Genomic DNA, 22,368 nt, shown 5'->3' on the forward strand with positions numbered 1-22,368 from the left:
AGCGGTCTGTCCCGGCTGAGTGCGTCAGCAGCGTCACCGTGACGTACATTGGCTGACGGCGAGAAAAGGAAACGTGAACTGCCGCAAGAAGCCCGAGCCCGTCTGTTTGTGTTGAATGTTTGATAAAAAAAAGCCGAGCTAATATAACCAAAAAAAGTACCAACGTTAATGACTGGCTTTAATGTAACTACCAAAGATGGTAGTTAACCTCGAGTCAACACTGGAAGTGCTTCAGCTCGTTAAACTCTGCCTCGGTGAAGAATGCCTTTGCTGGTCCGTTAGCTAGCTAGCGTTAGCTTCCAGGATGGGCAACTGAACGCCGACCGAACGAGCAGAAAATCAGTGTGCAATGACTGACTCCTGAGAGGACTGTCTCTCGAAAAACGCGGCGAGAAAAGAGAGTTTTCGTGTGTGCCTTTAGCCACCTCCGAAGGGTGTCGGCGCTGTTTACATGATGAAGAACTGCGAGTACCAGCAGATCGACCCACGGGCGCTGTCTGTGTCGCCCTCGTCCGCACAGAACCACGCCGGGAAGAGTGCGCAGCGGCCGCGGAGGAAATGGGAGGTGTTCCCCGGGAGGAACAGGTTTTTCTGCGATGGACGAATCATCCTGGCCAGACAGAGCGGTGTCCTTCCTCTGACACTGGGCCTTATTGTTGTCACATGTGGCCTTTTCTTTGCATTCGAGTGAGTAACTAGAAACGTCGATTTTTTTTGTGTTTGTTTCCGGTGGTCCTTGAATGCATCATAGACGATCCTTGCTGCTTAATTTTTATATATATATTTTTTTTCAATAATTTATTGTATTTTAAGCGGTGTTTCGTGTCAGTGTACTGTGGGATTAACGACCTTTTCATTTCACAGTTGCCCATTCCTGGTGGAGCATCTGACCGTCTTCATACCTGTGATTGGTGGGGTGCTTTTTGTGTTTGTGGTCATCTCCCTGCTGAGAACCAGCTTTACAGATCCGGGCATCCTACCAAGGGCCACCCCAGATGAAGCAGCAGACATAGAGAAGCAGATAGGTAAGGTACACCCTGGAATTGAATACATGCTGTGGGACAGATGGGGTAAAAGAGCTTTGCCATATGGGGGATCTCTGAGGGATGCGTGTCTGTTGTTGTAGAGCAGACCAAGACCTAAGCAGCTTACTCTCTGTCATAGTTGAAAAGCACAAACGCTAGACACAGCTTTATGTATATTTTTTCACCCCTTATTGTTTTGATTGAGTGCTTCATGGGTCACCTGTTTTGATCAAGCATGCAAGTCTCAGTGGGTCTTCTCTATTTTAAGATACCTCAGGATCCTCTACGTATCGCCCCCCACCGCGAACCAAGGAGATCCTCATCAACCAGCAGGTGGTAAAGCTCAAATACTGCTTCACTTGTAAAACGTTCCGCCCTCCTCGGACCTCCCACTGCAGCCTGTGTGACAACTGTGTTGGTAAGAACTTGTCGGGAAGTTATCACTTAATCCAACTGGACTAATCAAACTCAACAACTTGATGTCATTGCCAAGATGAACATGCCATACTGCCAGGCAGGTGGGGTCCATTTGTTTTGTTCATGCTTCCTATATTTAACCCACTGATCTGTTTTGAATGTGTGATACCTCAGATTTAGACTTCAAATTAGTTGACTGACCGAGAACCTTCAGCAAAATTAAACTTGAGACTGCAGTGTTTCTTTTGCCAGCCCCAAACTTCTGTTCTATTAAAGGATAGGTTTACTGTTTTGTCTTAAAACTATACTTGCATATCCACATGTAGAATCTGTGTTGCTATGATTATTCTTCCTCTCTGTATTGGCTGTTGAATTATCCTCTCCTAATGCCCTGCCTGTAGAAGAAATGGGGGACAAAACTCACAGACCTCCTTCTATGCAAAAATGTATTCCAAAATGTGGCTGTATCCAGTACGATGCTGCAGCAATCTGGGTTAATCAAATCAAGTGTGTTCCTAACAAAGTTAAAGTATTTTTAGTACAAAGATCCCTCTTTGTGTTTAACCCAACTGTGTTTACTTGCTATATTGTGCTGGAGGGATAGCAACCCTAAAACAGACTGAAGATGCCCACCTGATTATTCTCACTCATACCCCTTTCACGTCAGATAAAAACACCCACTAACATCTGGCTTTTGTCTTCTGTGGGGATGCAGAAATGCATAAAATCGAGTACAGCATGATCTGGTAGCACAATATTTAGACACAGGTGCATATTTGTAGCTGAACTTAATCAGGATTTGGTCGCTCTTTAAGCTGATAAGGTGAATTGATCCTTACTACCACATTGCTATGACATACTTTGAAGATAAAGATTCTGGTGTGTGGATACTTGTCCAAATTGGCTGCATTGATGATGTCAAACATTGCATAGCAGAATAAAACATAAAGGCCAACATATCTGTATCAGTCAACATGTATGTGCTAAATGTGGTATAAATATGGCCCTGAAGCCTCACAATACCTTTCCTAACTTTGAAATTTTGGAAGGAAGTATGATTACAGCTACTAAATTGGTTTCAAATACCATATGGACACCTTGCATACTATAAAAGTGTGAACCCATACTTTCAGTGGAACAGGAAAGACCTCAGTTGATGCACATCCTCTTAGGTGTTATTAAGCCCTACTGCTGTTGTACATCGCAGCTACTATAACAATGCCTCTAATCTCTGTTATGTGTGCTGCTCTTTCACACCCAGAGCGATTTGATCACCACTGCCCATGGGTGGGGAACTGTGTGGGAAAACGCAATTACCGCTTTTTCTACAGCTTCATTATCTCTTTGTCTTTTCTGACGTCTTTCATATTTGGCTGCGTCATCACACACATTACCCTGCGTAAGTACTCTCACTTAATGGACCGACACAAGTGCACTCACCAATCATATGATGTTGTTGTGATGTTATCGAGAACAACTTTTAAAATAGCTTTTTTTCTCTCTGATTTGTTCTCATCTCTCCAGGTTCTCAAGCATCTAAAAGCCTTGTTCAAGCCATTCAAGAGAGCCCTGGCAGATATCCTTTTGTATGGACCAAATTATCACACAATCATGCCATTTATGAGATGGATGAGACCTTTTAAAACCTGCTGCGGTTTTGTGCCATGAAATAACACAAGTTACACTGTTGACAAGGCGTTTTACTGCTGCTCCTCGACCTAAGCCCCCGCTTAATAGGATCAGAGAGTTAGCATCCAGTAAAGCAGTGCTTTTAGGCAGATGGCTTTCCAGCAGAAGGTTTGCTGCCTCATGTCCTTGTGAGACGATGTCAGTGGCTTGACTAATATAGACTGCATGACTACAGAGTGGTTTGATTTGGCAATTTCCTCGTGGTATGCACGATATGCATGACATCATATCATCTTGTTGGACTCGGGGGGTGTGTGTGTGTGTGTGTGTGTGTGTGTGTGTGCACGCGTACGTGTGTGAGTGCGTGCGTGCGTGCGTGTTTATGTTAACTCTATTCCTTACTGGTTGCCCCAGAGAGCAGATGATCTGATTAGATTTATTTTTTTTGCAACTTTTTGCGTCAGTCTTCATTTGAAAATTAACTGTGACTGTCAGCTTAAATTTATCATGTTTACTGTGATGAATAGTACAGTATATCTCAAAAAGGTTCAAACAAAAGCTATTTCTATAAACGGATATCTGCATATGAATGCAGAATCTGGAGACAAGCACAAAATTTTGGTATCGGAAGAGTGCCAGTTTACGTTTGTAGTCCAACTCCTGTTGACCAATCATGTTTGAGTATGCTTTGGTGTCATTCAGAGGTCTTTACTAGAGAGTCACGTCATCTCCGATTCATCTGATGGACCCATCTGTTATCTGAATATCCACTGCTCCCATAGGTTAACTCATCATCAGACGTTAGCCCATGGGTGAGAGATTGAAACAATATGTAAACCAGTAAGTGAATTACTGCAAAAAGTATATCTGGGTCTAAATGGCAGCAATATGATGGTGGGTATCTACCTGTCATAGATGTTGACAGAAATGAAAACAGCTTTCACAAACACATTAAGCCATGTCATAGATTTCAGTCATCAGCTCTACATGCTGTCTCTCTTAAATAAGCATTCCTGATTGTCAGATTATGATGCCTTAACTCTTCTCTGTGCACTGTGGTGGAGTTGGTGATTTGTTTCTTCTCCATCTGGTCTATTCTGGGCCTCTCAGGCTTCCATACTTACTTAGTAGCCTCCAACCTCACAACAAATGAAGATGTAAGTACCTGTGTCCCTTTTTTATCTGGTACAGTTCAGTTCATTATTGTAAAAATAGACTTAAATAGACTTCATATCTGTTAACTGATTGTGTGTTTACTGTGCAGATAAAGGGCTCCTGGTCTAGTAAAAGGGCTGCAGAGGAGTCTGGGAACCCGTACAGTTATAACAGTATTATAACCAACTGCTGTGCGACGTTATGTGGCCCCATGCCCCCAAGGTGAGTACAGCCGCCTCCATTCCACACAGGCTTTGTACCCCACACACATTTAAAAACAATTCTCATAAAATGTACCTTGCTTCTCACACATCAGGCTCTAAAAAAATTTCCAGCTGAACAGAATCAGTGAAAATACCTCATGAATATTGACTTGATTGATCTGATACTGTACCTGTGCAGTTATGTTTAAGTACACCGTAACACAGTCTTCTCTCCGGCTCTGTAGTCTGATCGACAGAAGAGGCCTCCTGCCTCTTGATGAGCCAATCCCTGCTCCCTCTGCCTCGGAGATGGAGCTGCCGCCATTCGTCGCCAAGAACGACGCTCACATGGTAGGATGAACCAGCTTGTGGTCCCTCCCAGGTCCTGACTGTCCCATAGTCCCTGTGATGTTATTAGGCTGCCCCCCCACCCCCCGTGTGCCTTCTCCACTCTGTGTGCTCACCCCTTCATCCTCCAGACTTCCAGCTTCAGTCCCTCAAGCAGAGTTGTGAACATGCAGTTTTTTTTAATCTGTGTTCAGTGTGACGAAGCTGCACATCTCCAACTTATTACCATTACACAAGAAGGTAATGAGGAATGGCTGATTAGGGAGTTGAACCACCACACAATGTTAAGCCAGATGTCCATAGAAGAAATGATTAACTGACGTTCAGCAGAGACCTCCACTGAAGAGGTTGTTTATCACTGTGCAGCACGATGAAATAATACTGCTGTGTCATTTGTTCTTTGAGCAACAGAACAGCATGTCTTGGAAAGCACCTGTAAGAGTTTGGCTTCATTGAGCAGTTAATAATGCAAGAAAGAGAGCGGAGAGTTGTAAGAGTTTTTACAGCACAGAAACTTAACTGTTTGTTCAGGTCACTGTTGAGCTGCTGAGTTGTCAGACTGCTGCAGAAATATTCACCATGCACCTTTTTGATGTTTGACTTATCTTCGTGTTGCTTAGAAATCCAACTTGTTGCTGTAACTACCTCCTTGTTACTGTTCTACTGGGTTTATTTGTATGTTGTGGTGAAGGTGTAAGCACGCAAAGGACTTTATTACTGCTTTTGAGTAAGTCATGCAAATGGTAATGGATCATATTTTGTATTAGATTTATCAGCACTTTATCACAGATCATTTCTCACATGGCTTGAATACGTTTGAAAGTCAAAATGGTCAGTATATCAAATGTCTTGCTTTATTTTCTTAAATCTATTTCTTCTATTTTTACAAACATTTTATTCACCTAAAAAAAGTCTTCTTTTATGTGTTAAATAAACATTATTTTTGTATTTTGGGATTTTGTCTGCTTTGAGTTTTACTTTGTGTCTTAATTGTTTTCGCATCTTCATGTGCAGATTTTAAGGTCTTTGCAAAGTGTTGGTGAACAGATGATTTTATTTAATTCATATGCCTGTAACCTGATTTCTAGTGGAACGACTTGACACTCAGTGTTGTACTGTATCCATTCCACCCTGCTAGGAGGAGAACTGTCAGGATTTTGCTTTGTCCTGCACAGCCTGAGGGCACTGCTGCTTGTAGACGGGTTGATGGTAAGAGTAGGGTTCAACCGATCACCCTGAACATCTCTTCACCTGCCATTCACCTCTGCGTCTTTTCCTCATAACATTGTTTGTTTTAAAGTTTTGGAGTCATGCTCATCAAAACGGCTTGTTTGTTTTCAAAGACCTTTTTTGCTTCAACCCAAATGCAGTTGGGGCAGATCTTGTGACTGGCGTGCAGTGATGGATGTGGCCTCACTTGTGGATGTGCATGCTTCACTACCATGCTGTCATTAACGTTTGCTCACTCACTCACGATGGGATGGAGCTTGTCTTTTGAAAGGCTGATGATCTTTCTCCTGTCCGCATAAACTTTTCCTCCCTTTCTACTTTTCTCAGAGACGAGAAGAGTCACATGAAGAGGCAGCTTCTCACCACATATTTCACAGTCAACTCTTGTGGCATCGTCTGCATCTAACTCACTTCTTCCATTCATCTCCATCTTTTTCACACTGCTGCCGTCAGTGCTATTGCTCTCACTGTGCTTCCAAACTAATCATTTTAATGACATTTGCAGAGCACTTTACGTTTGTCTTGGTTTAACTGTTTAGCCTTTCTTAACACAAACTCCTATTTTCTCCTTTTCACTGACCTCTCTTTGACTTTCCTCCTCACACAGTGCACTCAGAGCACCAAAGACGTGCTGGAGAGGGTGGTCCACTCCTTTGACTTTCATGGCCTGTGCCCCCCTGGCACCCCAAAGACCAGCCCCCTTGGCCCGGAGGTTTCCTGCACGGCAGCGGCACCTTCCCCACAAACTTTGCCCTCTGCCAGCTCCTCACTGCAGCATGCCCGGCAACTCGTGCCCGCGCCTTGCCCTCCCTTCGGCAGTAGCGGCAAGAAGGAGATGGACTCTCTACACTCCATCAACCCAGCCTTCCGTCTGGCTTCTCCCTCGCCGTCCCTGAGCCGCACCACCCTGATTCTGGGCGATGCACCCGACCTTGGCTTTATCCCACTACCCTGAATACATCCAGTAACTTTGAGAGAACAGAAGGAGTTCTAGTGTGCTTGATGCTGCTCTGTATCACAGGCTTCAAAGAAACTTTAACATAGTGGTTGGTCATGCTGTGTTTTGCCATTCTAATGAGTTGTTAAAGCATCACCTGGAGGGGTTTTATGTTCTGTGAGTTTTATCAACACGTGTCCTTCGGGATGGAGGTAAATCTTAGTAATACTCGGAAGCACAATATAGAGATATTTTTTTAAACACCTTTTTACAAAGACACCCAGAACATGCCTCCACACCCTCCATAGAACCTCAAGCCATACGCCACAGCTGCAGTGTTTCAGTTCTCGCTAATATGCAAAATCTGGGAATACCTAAAGTACAAAGAGTGCAGAGAAGAGCAGATTAGATTTACTGAAGTGGTGCTCTGGATAGTGAGCCATTTCAGAATAACGAACTCAAGAGTTAGCCTTATATCATCATGTCCTGTCACTTCCTGTCACCTACATTATCCCAGTATTTAGATGAATGAGCAATCAGTGTTGGAAGACAGAGGGTAAGGTGGAGTTTTTATTTTATTTTTTTATATATACGTATCAAAGTCTTTGCTGCGATCAGTTCTTTATGTCTCGTGCATCAGATGGTCTTATAAATGGTAAATACTTTTTTTTTTGTGTGTGTATCACATATTTTAATTGGAAGTGGTACTATTGAGTGAATTTATCCAGATGTTTTCATGTATGACTGGATACTGAAATGATTCATTCATGTACTTTATAATCTTCACTTTGTTGCTTTATCAGATTTCTTGAATGTCAAATCCAAGTGTTTCACCTACAACACCTACACCTATCAATGCGCTGCCGTCTAACAAGGCTTGGATTGCAGTATTTACCACAGACTCACTGTTTCCTGAGTGAGTTACACGAATGCTTTCAGTACTAGCGTCTGTTTTTTTTCTTACCTTAAACTGTTATGAGCGTGTCTGTGGTTACAGCCTTGATGTTTGGATTGCGTTGAGCAGAGTAATGATTTGGAAATGTCTAGGCTTCTTTACACGCAGGGCAACCGTCATTTTTATGGCTGTGACCTTCTCTTCTTAGAGCATGAAACTTAACCCTCTTGTCAGTGAAGCTGGCAAGAGTTAGTTTGTGCCACTAGGGGGCAGCATGTGATTGAGGAGGGCAGGCTTGTTGGAGGACAATTTAGTATCAAGAAAATGTTTTCTTTATTTTTGTGATGTTTTATTTATTCTTTTGTAAGTGAGTGTTGGAGCTGTACATAGGTTATGAGTTCGTGAAGAGCCACCTTGCCATAGTCAGTGGGTCATTCATCTATCAGTCTGCATCAAGACCCATAGAGTGTGTACACAATTACAAGCAGTGCTTGTATGAACAAACTTGTTTGTATTTTGTAGGATGTGACAGTGGAACTGTAACATTTGGTCAATAAAAAGGATAACTTTTGTTGACTTGGGTTTTTTTCAGCTGTTGTTTCCCTCACAAGTGCACTATGTGTCTTTTTAAGTAAAAGCCTACTTCTACATTTCTCCATTCTTGAACTATATTACTATGATCACCCCCATAATTTAAAATATGAGCTGGTTTTGCTCTAAGGTCTATAAACAAATGTAAACTTTTGTCTTTGAATGTGCAACATAAGAATTATCTGTTGAATTCATACTCTAAACAAACAGGGGGCAGCATATCACCAAAGACAGCAGCTGTAGCTGCCATTAGCTAGTTAGCTCAGTAAGCTGTGCAACTAGCACTGCTATGAGCTGACTGTCTGGACTGGGAGCTCCCACTGATTGCATGTTGGTGTTGTTTACTATTGGTACAAAGCAATCAGGCGGTAGCTAATAAGCAAGCTAACTTCAGAAGAAACCTATATACAGTATTACAATTCAAAGGCGTCTTTGACATAACGCCAAACTTATTTCTTCATGTTATGTTGATAATATTAGTTAATTTTTTAATGTCTTAAAATCAATTTTTTTTACACATTGCACCTTTAAAGCACATTTAAAACTCAAGTTAGCTCTTGCAAACTGTTGCAAAACTCCTTCTATCAAAAGTGTTTATAGGCCTGTGAAAAAATTTACATTGTGCACCTTTAACAATAAAAGATTGCTACTCACTACCAAGGCTTACTACTTACTACTTGGTCACTTTATGTAAATTGCAATAATTTAAAACAGACCTGCGTCGAACAAAAGACAGTAAATCGGAAATAGTCGGCTCATCCCCTCTGACAGCTCCCTCGTGGAAACAATGAAGACATGCATGTCAGCTGCATGTAGTCTGAAAGGCAGACATCCAGCTATGAAACCATCTGTGTGTGTGTGTGTGTGTGTGGATACACAGCCAATCAGGAGAAGTTAGTTAAAGGAGACAAATTGTGTTAGCTAGTGATCAATGTAGGCTGGGTTCATAGACCAGTCATGCACAATAACAAAAACAAAGGGCATGACTGTCATGATAATGCTGTCTGCTGTATCCTCCCTCCGTCCGTCCAGAGTTGCTCTCCCACCTAATAATATTAAGTCTTTTGGACCGTGTTTTCTTTCCCCTCATAAATAGCCATGCAGAACAGAATATCATCTTTCACTGTGTGGTAAATTGTTCCCTTGGCATTGCTGCTGACATGATGCGTATTATGTGCCCAGGGTCATCCTTTTTAAGAAACCGTTTTCGCCTGTAATTATTGAAATTGAAAACTGCAGAAAAATAGCCTGAAGGCCGGTGATCACAGTGGATGGACCGCGGCAGCTGAGGTTTGAGTGTCACTGCACTCAATGCTGTGTGCAGCAAAGTGAAAATGTTGCTTTAAGGTCCTCCAAAGTTACTTTATTTGGAAGGCTTTTTTTTGTTTGTTTGTTTGACAGGGTGTCTGCGTGCGGCAGCTGGTGTTTCCGGTACACTGTTATTCTTATGTTTATTGTACGTGTTAATTAAGAGGCTGTACACCTTTGTGTATTTATTTGTAACTTCATTATGATCATTTTAGATAAAATCTTTAGTCTAGATAAGCTCTGACTGGATTCAGACACTAAACACCATGGCCTCAAACAACACAGCCGTATATATTTCTCTTGAAAAATAATCATTTTAATTCCTTAGGATTTTGATGCAGCTTTTACCTTACTTGACTTTGAAACGCTCCTTGTGGAGGTTTGTCAGTAAAAGACACTTACATTGTAAAACTAACATGAAACAGATGGTCGGACAAAAAGCCAACATATCGCTACCTCAGCAGCTGTGTTGCATTCTTCCCACCGCAAGAAGACCCAGAAGTGTTGCAGGAGAGGAGAAACGTCGGGACGAGTTTGGTTTAACAACAGCAGCAGTTAAAGGTAACAGGCCTTCAGTGTGGTGGTGGTGGTGGTGGGGGGGGTATTTATCAGCAGTGTTGACACGTGGATTATTTGAGTCCTGCAGGTGATTATTCGCTTGCTGGACTGTGTCATGCTCTTTGACCCTGACTGTTGTGAGACAGAGAAGGCCACCCAGTCAGCAGGGCTGAGTAGCAGGCTTTCTACTGAATTTCAGAATAAAAGGAGGCATTTTAGTCAGAATGGTGACTGATGGACAGTGTTAAATCCAACAGACTCTTTCAAATACTCTTTGACATCAGTTGATGTATGAGGGCTGGAAGTTCAAGCTGACTTTTTGCATTGTATAAGTAGTTATTATGTAGACTCAGCATTGACAACACTGACTTGGTTGATCCCACAGATATAGGTCTGATACATATTCAGAGGGAGGTCTAGCAGTACTCCCACATGAATAAAATTATCTTAACTTTTGAAAGGAAAAATCTAAAAATAGGGGCAGCTGTAGCTCAGCGGGTAGAGCAGGTCAACTAGTGATCAGAAGGTCACTGGTTCAAATCCCAGCTCCGGGCAGGGCTGAGCTGCATGTCGAAGTGTCCTTGAGTGAGACACTGAACCCGACATTGCTCACTAGTGAGGGCCCTGCGATGAGCTGGCGACTTATCCAGGGAGTACCCTGCCTTCGCCCTGAGACAAGGCTGGGATTGGCTCCAGCAGCAACACCCTGCAACCCCATGGAAAGGGATAAGCAGTTCGGACAATGACATGACATGACAAAATCTAAAAATATCTTATCCGACCTCTTCATTTTCCTTTCTGGCATCTCCATGGTTGCTTCTTCTTCTGTGTAAAGGTGCAATATGTAAGAATTTTAGTTTATATTTCTGTAGTTCGACAGTTCTTAAATACTGAACCTTTAATGGCCACCACACTCACTTAACTACCTCAACAAATGGGGGACAAATTCACCTGTTCTAAATACTGGAGGGGACGTTGGTTGAATCCTGCTCTTTATTGTAACACATGAGTGAAGCGCACAGGCACACACAGACAGCAGCCGGTAAAAGTCGTCCATTTCACTTAAAACTAATAAATTCCAGCTCTCCAACGAAACAACCCCCCCCACCACCAGTTCACCTCTGGTCACTGTCCACTCTGTGATTCATCGGGCCTCGTTCCTCTTCAGCGAGCCACGTTTGGCCCCTGCCATCATGTGTGCAGCCGTGTGTGTGTGTCACACTCTCACAAGTCTTCTCCTCATCGCTCGCTGATCTGACCAGAGCAGAAGTGAAGCACCTCTGTGAGCAAAACAGGTGACTCACGGTCAGGGCCGCTGCCAGCATCACCGCTGCCGTGAATTTTCGAGAGCGAAGAGTGTGTCTCTGTGCTGGGCAGTGAAGCTGGATATAATTAACCCTGTACAGAGCAGAGCCAGCCGGCTGCCAGCGGGCAGAGTTTGCTGCCGCAACCAGTGGAACAAGAAACAACTGAATCCTGTTGGCAACTTGCACACGGTGGTCAGAATTTCTCCATCCTGGATGTTGGATTGGATTGGTACACTGCAGTTTCCACAGCACAGCATGGATGGTGTTTGACCTCCCAACACGGGTCAGAGCAGATCAAAAATAGCTGACATTAAATGCTATAAAGATGTCTTCACAGGCCCTGTTTACACCTGGCATTAGGATCCATCCTGGCTGATCTGATCACTAGAGGACAGCAACAGCAACAGCAACAGTAACCATTACATGAATATACCAATATACCTTTTTTGGTTGCTTGTGAAGAAAGAAGACGTTATACATTCTGCTATTACTTCGTGTAAAAACAGCACAGTCGCCAACACAACACTGGTGTTCTTGTAGGTGACTTTGCAAATCATTGATAGATTTACATTTGTACATGTCATACATACAATATTGACATTTCTGCAATGACTGGATATCACCTCGATATGAAATTTTCATGAGGTAGTAGAACTGAGCCACACAGCTATAGGACAGCAAACCAGTGACCGCCCTTCAAGACTGTGCTCAACATTTGTGAGGCTGACACCACTGGATCTTTTAAGGTAGACCTTGAGACCAGCTGTGTTTGAGACATCAATCAAAATTATTAGGACATTTCCTACATCATGTCCGATTTTCTAATAAATGTACGTGTTTAGGTGCAAATAGTGCACCAGTGTACCAGGTATAAACAGGGCCTATGGTAATGTGAGTGCAACTGTGTGTGTAGAGTTTGGTCGGTACTTTTTTGTGTGCTGTCTTTCTTGGGTGTGACACGGCTAAATTCAATTTTCTGTGTTAGAGTAAGGTGGCAATGTATGTCTGAACATCCCGAGAGCCTCTTTGTACACACAGCTGATGAGAGATAAGTCCAGTGTTATTATTTGAGGCTGGTTTGTGCATTAGGTTCGTTGACCGATCCAATTTGTTGAAAGATTAGCGGAAAGTCTGTGTAGGGTGACAGATCGGACTGTATAGCCAAGGATATGTTACGTTAAGTAAATTACTGCACTTTGCTGCAACTGCGTCTCAGCAACAATAACAGTTATTATACGTAAAAGCCTTTATCTTGATATGTAGGTCTGGATCACGGCCTCCTATCACATCTCCCAAACAATCATAAATAACAATTTCCACGTTTCAAAGATACCATATCTGCCGGACTCCAACATTTTGTATTTGAGCATTTTGTTTTCTGAATGGCGATTAGATAAGTGAGTAAGTAAGAAGGCGTGACATATGCCTGATTCTTGCAGTGGAAAAAACATCGGCCGTGTGCTGAAGTGGAAAGAGCTCCCCATGGAAACCTGAATATGTGCCATGGACCTGGATTAGTGTACCAGGGACCACAGGGTCAGACATTATCACAGCTCCCATTATCATGCTGACTTCTGATATGACCTCAATCAATCTGCTGAACAATGCTTTGGTTGCTGTCAGCTCATTTTTATGATATTATGGGCTCGACATCTGAAGATGGATAAACTGCCATTCTTTTAATTCAAACCAACAGTTCTTTGAGGCCAGACGGACTTTGAAAAATGAATATGTCCACATGTTACTTCCTCCGTGCAACATGAAAGAAAGTTTAGTTGACCTCTGTACATTTCCCTGTAACATAGACCATTAAGTCACATTAATCAGTGAGCAGTTTATGATAAGAACACCGTAAAGTTTAATGTTGATGATAGCATTCCCTTTTCTTTTTCTTCTTGCTTTGTTGTGTTTGGGAAGCAACTTGCCTGTCTGGTCTGTAAGTTAATCGCTGATTTGACGTGCCACCAACTCGACATAGGAATGAGACTCAACAGTCAACCTTCTTTATCAAGAAGTTACCAGCAGCAAAACCTGCATAGTATCCCTCCTGTCATTCTAACCTAATGACGTGACTAACTGACACTTTTAATTTGGCGAGCCACCAGCGGGGAAGGAGACTCAACATTCAACTCTCTGGCCAGTATTGCTGACGCTCGGGTTGCCAAATTGTTGTGCAAGCCACCAAATCTTGTGCTTGCGTTGGTGGCTTGCCAACTGTTGCTCAATGGTTAACAGTATTACTGTCTGGGAATGAGATAGCAACAATCAGTTATCATTGTGCATAATTGCTCACTGCACCTGGAAGGTTTTTGAAACACCTACCAACAAATCCTGCATACTATACCTTTAAGTACGCTACTTACTTAGGTACTTATGTTTTCCGTAAGTATTTCAATTTGACAGAAAGTTGGACAAAGTTACATCATCCAAAAAACGTTTCTGAAGCTTCACAGTAAAAGAGCATGACAGCAATTTCCTAAACAGCTGAAGTAGATGGGGACTAGCTTTAAAATGTTTCGAAAACAACACAATATCTACATCACATTTATTGGCAAAATCTTTAAATCTTGATTAAATCAACTGTAGCTGCTAAGCTAAAAAGCATTAGCATTTGTCCTGGGCTGGGGAGGCACAGGCATTCCAGGAACATGCTGATGGCGTCCTTGCCTCTAGGGGACCCAGACAGAGGGGAGAGGGGAAGACCATCAGCTAAATTACGTAATGTTTAACATACATTATGTTTTAAGATATTTTCAAATATCTATCTAGCAGGCTTTTTTAAAAAGCATAGACAATGTTAGTATCAATGTGCAGGAAAAGTCAAGATGTTTCGCCTCATTAAAAATCAGGTGAAAGCAGGTTTTCCATTTCAATATCTAAATCTGAATCAGTAAAAACATATTAAAAGGAAATATGAATATATAATAACATCTTGAATAGGGCTAAACTTTTCCTATAAATACCTGACTAACAAATTGTGCATGATTACCAAAGAAACTTCCCCCTTTTGATCGGCACAGGGCTAAGTGTATAATGAAAGAGTAGATAATGACTGAATTTTCATTTTCAGGCGAACTGTTCCTTTTAAGAAACCCACTGTAAAATGAGCACATGTGATGCAATAGGGGACTGCACAGTAAACGCAGCCACTCAAACTTAAATATAAAGATGGCTGAACGAGCTCCTTGTCCTGGTTCCTTGTCTTGGAGGGATCCCTCTCACAGCACTCACTGCAAACAAACACGTCTCACTTTACGCTTGAAGGCAAGTACGCGATCACACACCGCTTCCTTACCCTCCTGTCCTCTGCTTGTAATGGACTATTTTTACAGCGTAACGTGGCTCCTTCTACTGAGAGGTTCTGAATTTGCCCAACAGGTGTTATGTGAGTGTAGGGATCCTTAGGCCGTCACGCATTGTAAGAATGTGGTTATGTACAGATGACGGTTGCGCAATAACTAATAAAAGCTGCTGAACGTCAGGCACTTGGTCGTGGCCCCGGGTTTATCTAACAATCACAATAAAGTGAGAGGGAAAAAGAGGTGGGACGAGGCGACTGACGGATAGATAGTGCATGCTGAGTCACTGTAAGGGCATGACCAGACGTATTCCCTGACACAGTACAGCTCCGAATTCTCTGTATGGCTTATCATGTTTGCTTCGAAAAAAAAAACGTTGCGTAAAGGAAACTCAGAGAGATTCAGAGTTCACTAGGTCTTTAATTGTACAATGTTGGAGGCTGTGAATGCTGAGTGGTTCGTGGAGCCCCCCGGCTGCTGCCAATAACTCTACCGTATGTAACTCCGGAGCAGCTTTTGGCCATGTGTGCAACACGCTGGCCTCCTGCCTGCCTTCAGTTACAGCACTACATAAAACAGCATAAAAAAGAAGCCAGGTTTGTATTTCTTGAAATACTTCTTTTCTTATCAGCACTCACAAACACCTGTCACGAATGCGGAAATGCCCGCAAATCACCAATCATAAATGTATTACTCTAATGAGCGCACTTTGTTTTGTGGTATCATAAAGGGGTTATGTATCTGCTGCTGGAACTAAGCAGCTGGCTCTCTGATCCGTGGCCTGATGGGACACTTTCGCCCGATCCCGTTATCCTTCAGGAGGAGGATTTAAGATGTCTGGACGGTGATCAGAGAAACGTACTGCTAACATATATTTTATTAGTCGTTGGTTTGGACGGAGGCTTCAACCCAGCTGGGATAAAACCGCCTCTGCTCTCTTCAGATGCCGAGCGGTATCAGTTACGTGAAGTCAAGCTGCGCTGGTATGATCATGACCTTAACAGACATCGTCTCTGCTGCATATCTCCGCTGAGCTTGACCCCAAAGGTTTCCAGTACGTTTACACAATCGCTCTCTGACGTGTGACACCTCTAATCGCCCCTAGGGCCGAGTTTTTCCTCTCGGCTACTGGATGGGGGGGCGAGGAGAAAGGATTTCTGGGAATGAAACCGGAGCTCGCTGCTAAATAGGGGTTCCCTCTCGCTTCTGGTAAACGCTCCGGAGAGCGGATAGGGCCAGTTCTCTTCTCTGGTAGCTTTTAATATGCAATGTCCACACCAGGCACATGTGCTGAGAAAATTACAGAACATGTTTATTTTATAAGCTTTTATGGTCGCGTTTGTTGACTCAGCGGTATCTGCACATTGTAGGCAGCTGTCGGCTTGTTCCTGCGTCCCTGTAGTGCAGTTGGGTGTGTGTGTGTGTGTGTGTGATCGGTGGAGAACGATACCCACAGAGAACCATTCATCCAGCAGCACCAAGTGAAGCAAACTGGGGTTTATTTTCTTTTTGTGTAGCATTTGACAAGGTGATTTGCAGCAGGGACCCTTTAGTGTCCTATCAGGGTGGGTGTGGGGCCCTTGCACAACATGATTTAAGCTCCAGTTAAGGAAGCTATATCCAAGTTAGGCTGTTGCAGACCTACAGAAGGAGGCGATGGTGTTTTATTACCGAGGCCATACATTCCTCTCTCCTACACCGGCTCTTCCATAAGCAGGACTAAGTCATGTGAGGTATCCATGTGCTTAGCTAAGAGGACAAAAAAAATTCAGTGTAGCGATTTAATTACAAAGGAATTTCCTTGTCATATAAATCCAAGTTTGAAGCCACTCAGCCTCTGTATGACTTCCATACGTTCAACTCATTGCACTTTCAGTGTATTCGACATGCCACACAAATCCAGTGAGTCAACTTTTTTTTTGTTTGTTTGTCCCCTTTCATCCCATTCAGGGAGTAAAGTGAGACGTGCCTTACGTAATACGTAGCCCAACACTAGGCCTATATTTGACCGTTGAGCTTCAGAGCGCTTCAACTATGCAATAACCTCTCTTATCCAGAGATACTGACACGACTGTGGCATAACTTTGGAGCCTGTAGGAGAACAGCTCTCGGTGTTTCGCTCTTAACTTGTACAAAGCAAATTACTGCAGAGTCGTTGAAAAGATGAGAAAAACAGAGGTCACTTGGTAACAGTTCCAAAAAACAACTGAAGGGGTCAACCCGTAATCTTTGGCAAATGCTGCATGACCACTAACAGTGTTGTGTAAGGTACTCAGAAGTCCTACTTGAGTAAAAGTAAACATATTAAGTTCAGATTTTACCTTGGTGAAAGTGAAAGTCACCCATATGAGTAGTACTTGAGCGTTAAAGGTGCAATATGTAAGAATTGGACACCTGCCAAAATCTGAGTTTTTTATTTTTAAATTCCAGTTAAGTAAGTTAGTATACACATTGCTGCTGTGACTCTGGTGTGGTAGGAACTCAGCAAAGTTACTAATATGAAATACATGTAGTGCAGTATAAGTGCAGTATCTGCCAAAATGTAGTGGGGTGGAGGTATAAAGTAAGAGAATATGAAAATGCCTCAAATTAAGTACCTCAGCATTGTACCTAAGTACCATTCCAGGCCAGCTGTGGACAGCAGAGATGATGATCTCACTAATATCTACAGTGTGTTTTGGCGTGTTTAGTTTTTCCAGCAGCGGCACTATACTGTAATCAATCAAGCAGGCAGCGGAGAGAGTCCGACGTCAGCGGCACGGCTGCTTGCGTAACCCTCGCTTCGACGTCCAATGGATTTGTCGTCTGTAGCAATCCGGAAAAGCAAATTTACTCCTCTTATCGCCTTATCACGATCTCCCTCTATGACATGTAGGCCCCGTGGTCCAGCCTGACAGGTCAACCCAGTCTCAGTCCTGGCTGGCCTGTTTTATGTGCCGTCACGGCCCGCTGAGCCTGAATCCTGGAAACAAACACGCTTTTTAATTCATTCACAAAATCAGAGTGGATTTTCAAAATCAAACATGCGCTGTAATGTCAGACGCACAGCAGCTGCATCGTTATTTTAGCTATAGCAGTACACGTGATGCACACTCTAATAATAGCAAACACTTGGTCCTCTAGTATGACATGTCTGAATTTGCTCAGAGGCAGAGGATCTTTTTGGGGGGGAATAATAATTCACTTAGACTGCAGGAGCCCTGACAGACTGGTAAGGAAAGAGCTTCACTATTCACCCCTTGTGACGGATGCAGTGTTAGCTATCCGTCTTCCCAATATTGATCCTTGTGACACTTCACCGCTTGTTGTTTGGCGACATGGATTGTCAGCCGTGCCTTTTACAACGCACCGTGACGTCCAATCGTGGCCCTGCATGCTTCCTCTTCTTGTCACTGCCCATCAGGTGAAGACAGATTGAGATATCTGACAAAAGATAAAGCAGCTGTCAAATGTCCTATGTCCAGCTTTGAGCGCAACCGCGCAGACGGAAACAGATGCATTGATGGACTTTCACTGAAGGTCTTTCATATTGATTTATTTATTTTATTGTACACGTATTGTACCGGGGAAATCCCACAAAGGGCAGCCATACAAAACCCACATCATAAACAAAAAACCATGCTAAAAGAGAAGAACAGCTATTCCTCCCTCACCACCCTCTTTATGGTGCCCTTAAATTCATCAGCGGATATACTGTAAATGTGTCTCATTTTAGATAGGATGCACTCACCGACTACAAGATTGGTTCATAATGTTTGATCATGGCCAGGACAGGAACATACGCCTGTCTAATGCATCATTTGTTTAAGGTGTGTTTAAATACAGGCTATCTCACCGCGCCTACTAGACTCACAGTCTCGGTTGTCATGACTGCAGCAGGATGTTAACTGAGGGATAAACAGAGGATCCAGTGACACTGGCACAGATCAAAGACTTATGATATGTAAATATGTAAAATCAAATGTAAAATGTATAAAAACGACTGGACCCTTGTTATATATTTTGTATTATATCTATCTATCTATATAGATAGATAGATAGATAGATAGATAGATAGAAGTTTACTCAAGGTGATTTGGTCGCCTGCTGGTCGCCTGCTGGTCGCCTGCTGGTTGCCTGCTCTGATCACTTCCGGGAGAGTTGGAGAGTGCAGGAGGAGGTGTGACTGTGACTTAACATAACACAACTTTAACACATTGCCTCATCCATGAACAGTTCAGACTGTCGCATCCGTTAGATCTTCCACGGTGATTCTTTGACACATGATCTATTCACGATGTCATCAAACTACCTGTTTTTGTGTTCATGTGGTTGAAATTACATTCATTTAGATAAAAAAAAAAAAAAACATTACATAGGGAATTACTCGCAAAGCAGTGAAAGCATCTCAGGCGTTTTATGTTAATGGGCCAGTGTGCAGGATTAAATGGCATCTAACTGTGAGGTTGCAGACTGCAAACCAACAGAACAACCCTACTGTAGAAACATGGTGGTGCAACGTAGTGTGATCTGTGGAAGAGGACCTTGTCAAAACCTGATCTGTGGAGCACATATCTGAACGGCTAGGTACAGCAATACCACTAGGACATCCACACACGAAGACGATATTATTTCAACATTTCCATGTCATGACCATCTCTGGCGGCCATGAAAGGTGAAGAAGAAAGAGGGTTAAGTATGTAATCACTGTTTTATGAACCCTGGATGAACATCAGATGTAAATACTGGTTGGTCATCTGGGGTTCATAGAGCTGGGGTTACATACGTAACGTTTTTGTTTCTGATTGGGCATCAGGTGACAGAACTGCTCCCTCTGTAGATATAAAAGGTTCATTCTAAGGCAACAAGAATAAAACTTATCTTAGTTCTAGGTGATTACACACTAATCAAGACATTATTGAAAGTATTATGTTCCATTTTCTGCCCCTAAATCTGACGCGCTGGACCTTAAATTGTTTTGTTCCGCTGCATGAAGGTGTTGACTTCACATCCGACGGACTCTCTGTGACACAGTGCTGTGAGTGAACCTGAGAATGTCAACTGGCCTAACAAATATCTGCGTTCATTGTTCTCCCTCTTCCCCCGAGTGTTTCACATTCAGGTAACGGCTGGCTCTGCTCCCAGGACGCACAGCTGCCACATGGCTGGTTATTTATAGTCAGATGACGCAGATGTCTCACATCGGCACCTGGCAGGACCCTCAGCTGGAGACGCCTCTGCCCAGCAGCCCGATAACCGGGGATGCTGTTGCCGAGGTAACGGGATTATGTTGACATCACAGGATCTGAAGTGATCTTCCGTGGAGACCAAATCCAAAGTACGCCCACGACCTGACCCCCTCTGAGGCCTGTGACACACTGTCGGTCTCCAGCTGCGTGTTGGAGACTCCAGCAGAGTGAAGTGTGTGAACAAAACACAAACACACATATGCTCGAGGAAGAAATGATGCCTGAGTGCGTAAGAGCGTGCCTTTCCGTCTGTCCGTGTTTTATTGCTGCGTCACTAAAAACCAACACAGGTCGATCATGACATGAACTTTAGTCTCTTGTAAACCATTTTACAGGTGCGCTCACATGCTGTGTGGACAGGCCCGAGCAGTTAAAGATTTTATAAATTACAACGTGTTTGGGTCATTTTAAAAGAGGAAATTACTCTTCACCTGTATTGTTCACCTGCAAATTACACAGTGGGAGACTCTTCTCACTGAAAGGAGTAATGTCTGCCATTGTGAGTAACGTCTGCCATTGTGCCAGGTCTATCACAAAGGGATATTTAGTGCATTTAGACACATAATAGGCTGCGTGCAGGACAGGATGAGATGTAAAAACAGGGACAACATGACCACAGTCCATTCCTGCAGGAACTGATGCAAAGAAGACTGACAGATCTCATAAACTGGGAAGACTATAAGGACACTGAACGCATCTGACAGCAGCTAAATAAAGCAATTATACATGAGCGCATTGTTTAACTCCTCTCACTTTTGGTGTCTTTCATATCTCAGACGGACCATCACGTACAATATTTAACGTATAATGCTCGACCAATGTTCTGCTGAGACGGCAGGAATGTCTCCATGTCTGCACCAACTCAAATAAAACAAAAACACTCTCAGATAAGGAAGCGGAGTGGAAAGAAGTGGCAGCGAGGCTTTTCTGAAAAATACAAATGGAAACCTTAAAGGCATCACAGGTTATCACAGCCTTTTCATAAATCCCTGCACTATCATGAGCAAATTAAATTAATGTTTGCTCGTGTGGTTGCAGCCTTTAATTTTCCATCGGCCGCACACACGAACGACTCAAAGGTTAGACGCTCCACTTTCAACAGGCCGTGCTAAAAACGATAAGACCTATAAATATGTGTGATTTGTGTGATTAGCAGGCAACAGTTAACAGGTTTAATAGCCTGCTATCAGAGTTTAAATATTCAGCGGCTGACCTCTGGAGTTTAGCGAAAACATTCTGTGCAATTTTACAATCTTGTTTATTCACCATCCGCAACACTGTCAACTGGTATTGTTTTCACTTTTTCAGTCTGTGTGTGTGTGTGTGTGTGTGTGTGTGTGTGTGTGTGTGTGTGTGTGTGATCATGGTAAAATGTCATCCTTAACACACCTACTCACAGATCGTTTTCATGTAAAAATGGCAGAAATAAAGGTTTTCAATCTCTCAAATGTGAAGATTTTCTGCATTCCCTTATTTTAGATCATACTAAAGGGGGTATCTTTGAGTTGTGGACTAACACAACTAAACATTTAGAGACAACACCTTGGACTATGTGACACTGGGTTGGACATTTTTCACTATTTTTTGAGACGAAGTCCAAACGATCAATCGATTAATCTAGACAATAATTAGTAGATTACTTTATAATACTATGCACTAAGGTTATCAACTGGCCACCTGATTAATGTGATAGTCACTCCACTTTTAGCTCCATCTTTGGTCTCCACCAACTCCTGAGAAATGTTTTGGCTTTTCAGCTGCTACACACTCCGCTATGTATTTGTTACTCTGTCTGCCTGCTGTTTGGTGTTGAGCAGATAGCGTAGAGTTGGTTTTAAAAGCTCTTTTAAGTAAATCTGGTAAAAGTGTTTTTGAGTATTTTGACAGGTGTTCCTATGTCTGTCTGTAGCCTACAAGACAAAGTCAAAGAGATTTACAGGTGTGTAGTTGACAAGAAAACGAAGACTGAGTACAAAGATGTGCTTGGTCTCAGCACTTATGTGGTAATGTAGTGATGGGCGCTGAGTCATGAACATGTTGACAAGATAGTCCCTATTTGCATGATGCAGTTATTTCAAACACTGTGGTGTCCGTGTCTCTGATGACAGATTTAGATGAGTGAGAAAGACTCGGAAAAGATATTTAGTCAAAATTGTGGTAAGACAATAAATCAGCGTTTTAAACATGTTTTAACATTTACAAAATGAACAAGAAATACTAAACAGAGATGAAAACGAA

At 42.8% G+C, this 22,368-nt stretch overlaps 1 protein-coding gene and 1 long non-coding RNA gene across 3 annotated transcripts; one reads left to right on the top strand and one right to left on the bottom strand.

Moving 5' to 3' along the window:
• On the top strand, nucleotides 1–8,415 carry zdhhc18a (zinc finger DHHC-type palmitoyltransferase 18a). 2 transcript variants are annotated; one of them, XM_037075473.1, is made up of 10 exons: nucleotides 3–687; nucleotides 865–1,025; nucleotides 1,294–1,443; nucleotides 2,704–2,841; nucleotides 2,967–3,018; nucleotides 4,126–4,228; nucleotides 4,336–4,448; nucleotides 4,675–4,780; nucleotides 5,916–5,986; nucleotides 6,615–6,753. In XM_037075473.1, exons 1-9 carry the CDS (start codon nucleotides 452–454, stop codon nucleotides 5,955–5,957), a joined length of 1,101 nt encoding a protein of 366 aa, XP_036931368.1. In that variant the 5' UTR covers nucleotides 3–451; the 3' UTR covers nucleotides 5,958–5,986; nucleotides 6,615–6,753. The 2 variants fall into 2 exon arrangements, with proteins under 2 accessions (XP_036931367.1, XP_036931368.1); XM_037075472.1 differs by lacking the exon at nucleotides 5,916–5,986 and having other exon boundaries at nucleotides 1–687; nucleotides 6,615–8,415.
• Nucleotides 8,416–17,300: 8,885 nt separating this feature from the next.
• LOC119006460 lies at nucleotides 17,301–18,921 on the bottom strand. The gene is made up of 2 exons (XR_005070803.1): nucleotides 18,139–18,921; nucleotides 17,301–17,864 (listed from the first exon to the last, which is right to left on the bottom strand). It is a non-coding gene; the product is annotated as an uncharacterized LOC119006460 (long non-coding RNA).
• Nucleotides 18,922–22,368: the final 3,447 nt, after the last annotated feature.

The sequence above is a fragment of the Acanthopagrus latus genome, chromosome 17, assembly GCF_904848185.1.
Source record: "Acanthopagrus latus isolate v.2019 chromosome 17, fAcaLat1.1, whole genome shotgun sequence".
Taxonomy (NCBI): domain Eukaryota; kingdom Metazoa; phylum Chordata; class Actinopteri; order Spariformes; family Sparidae; genus Acanthopagrus; species Acanthopagrus latus.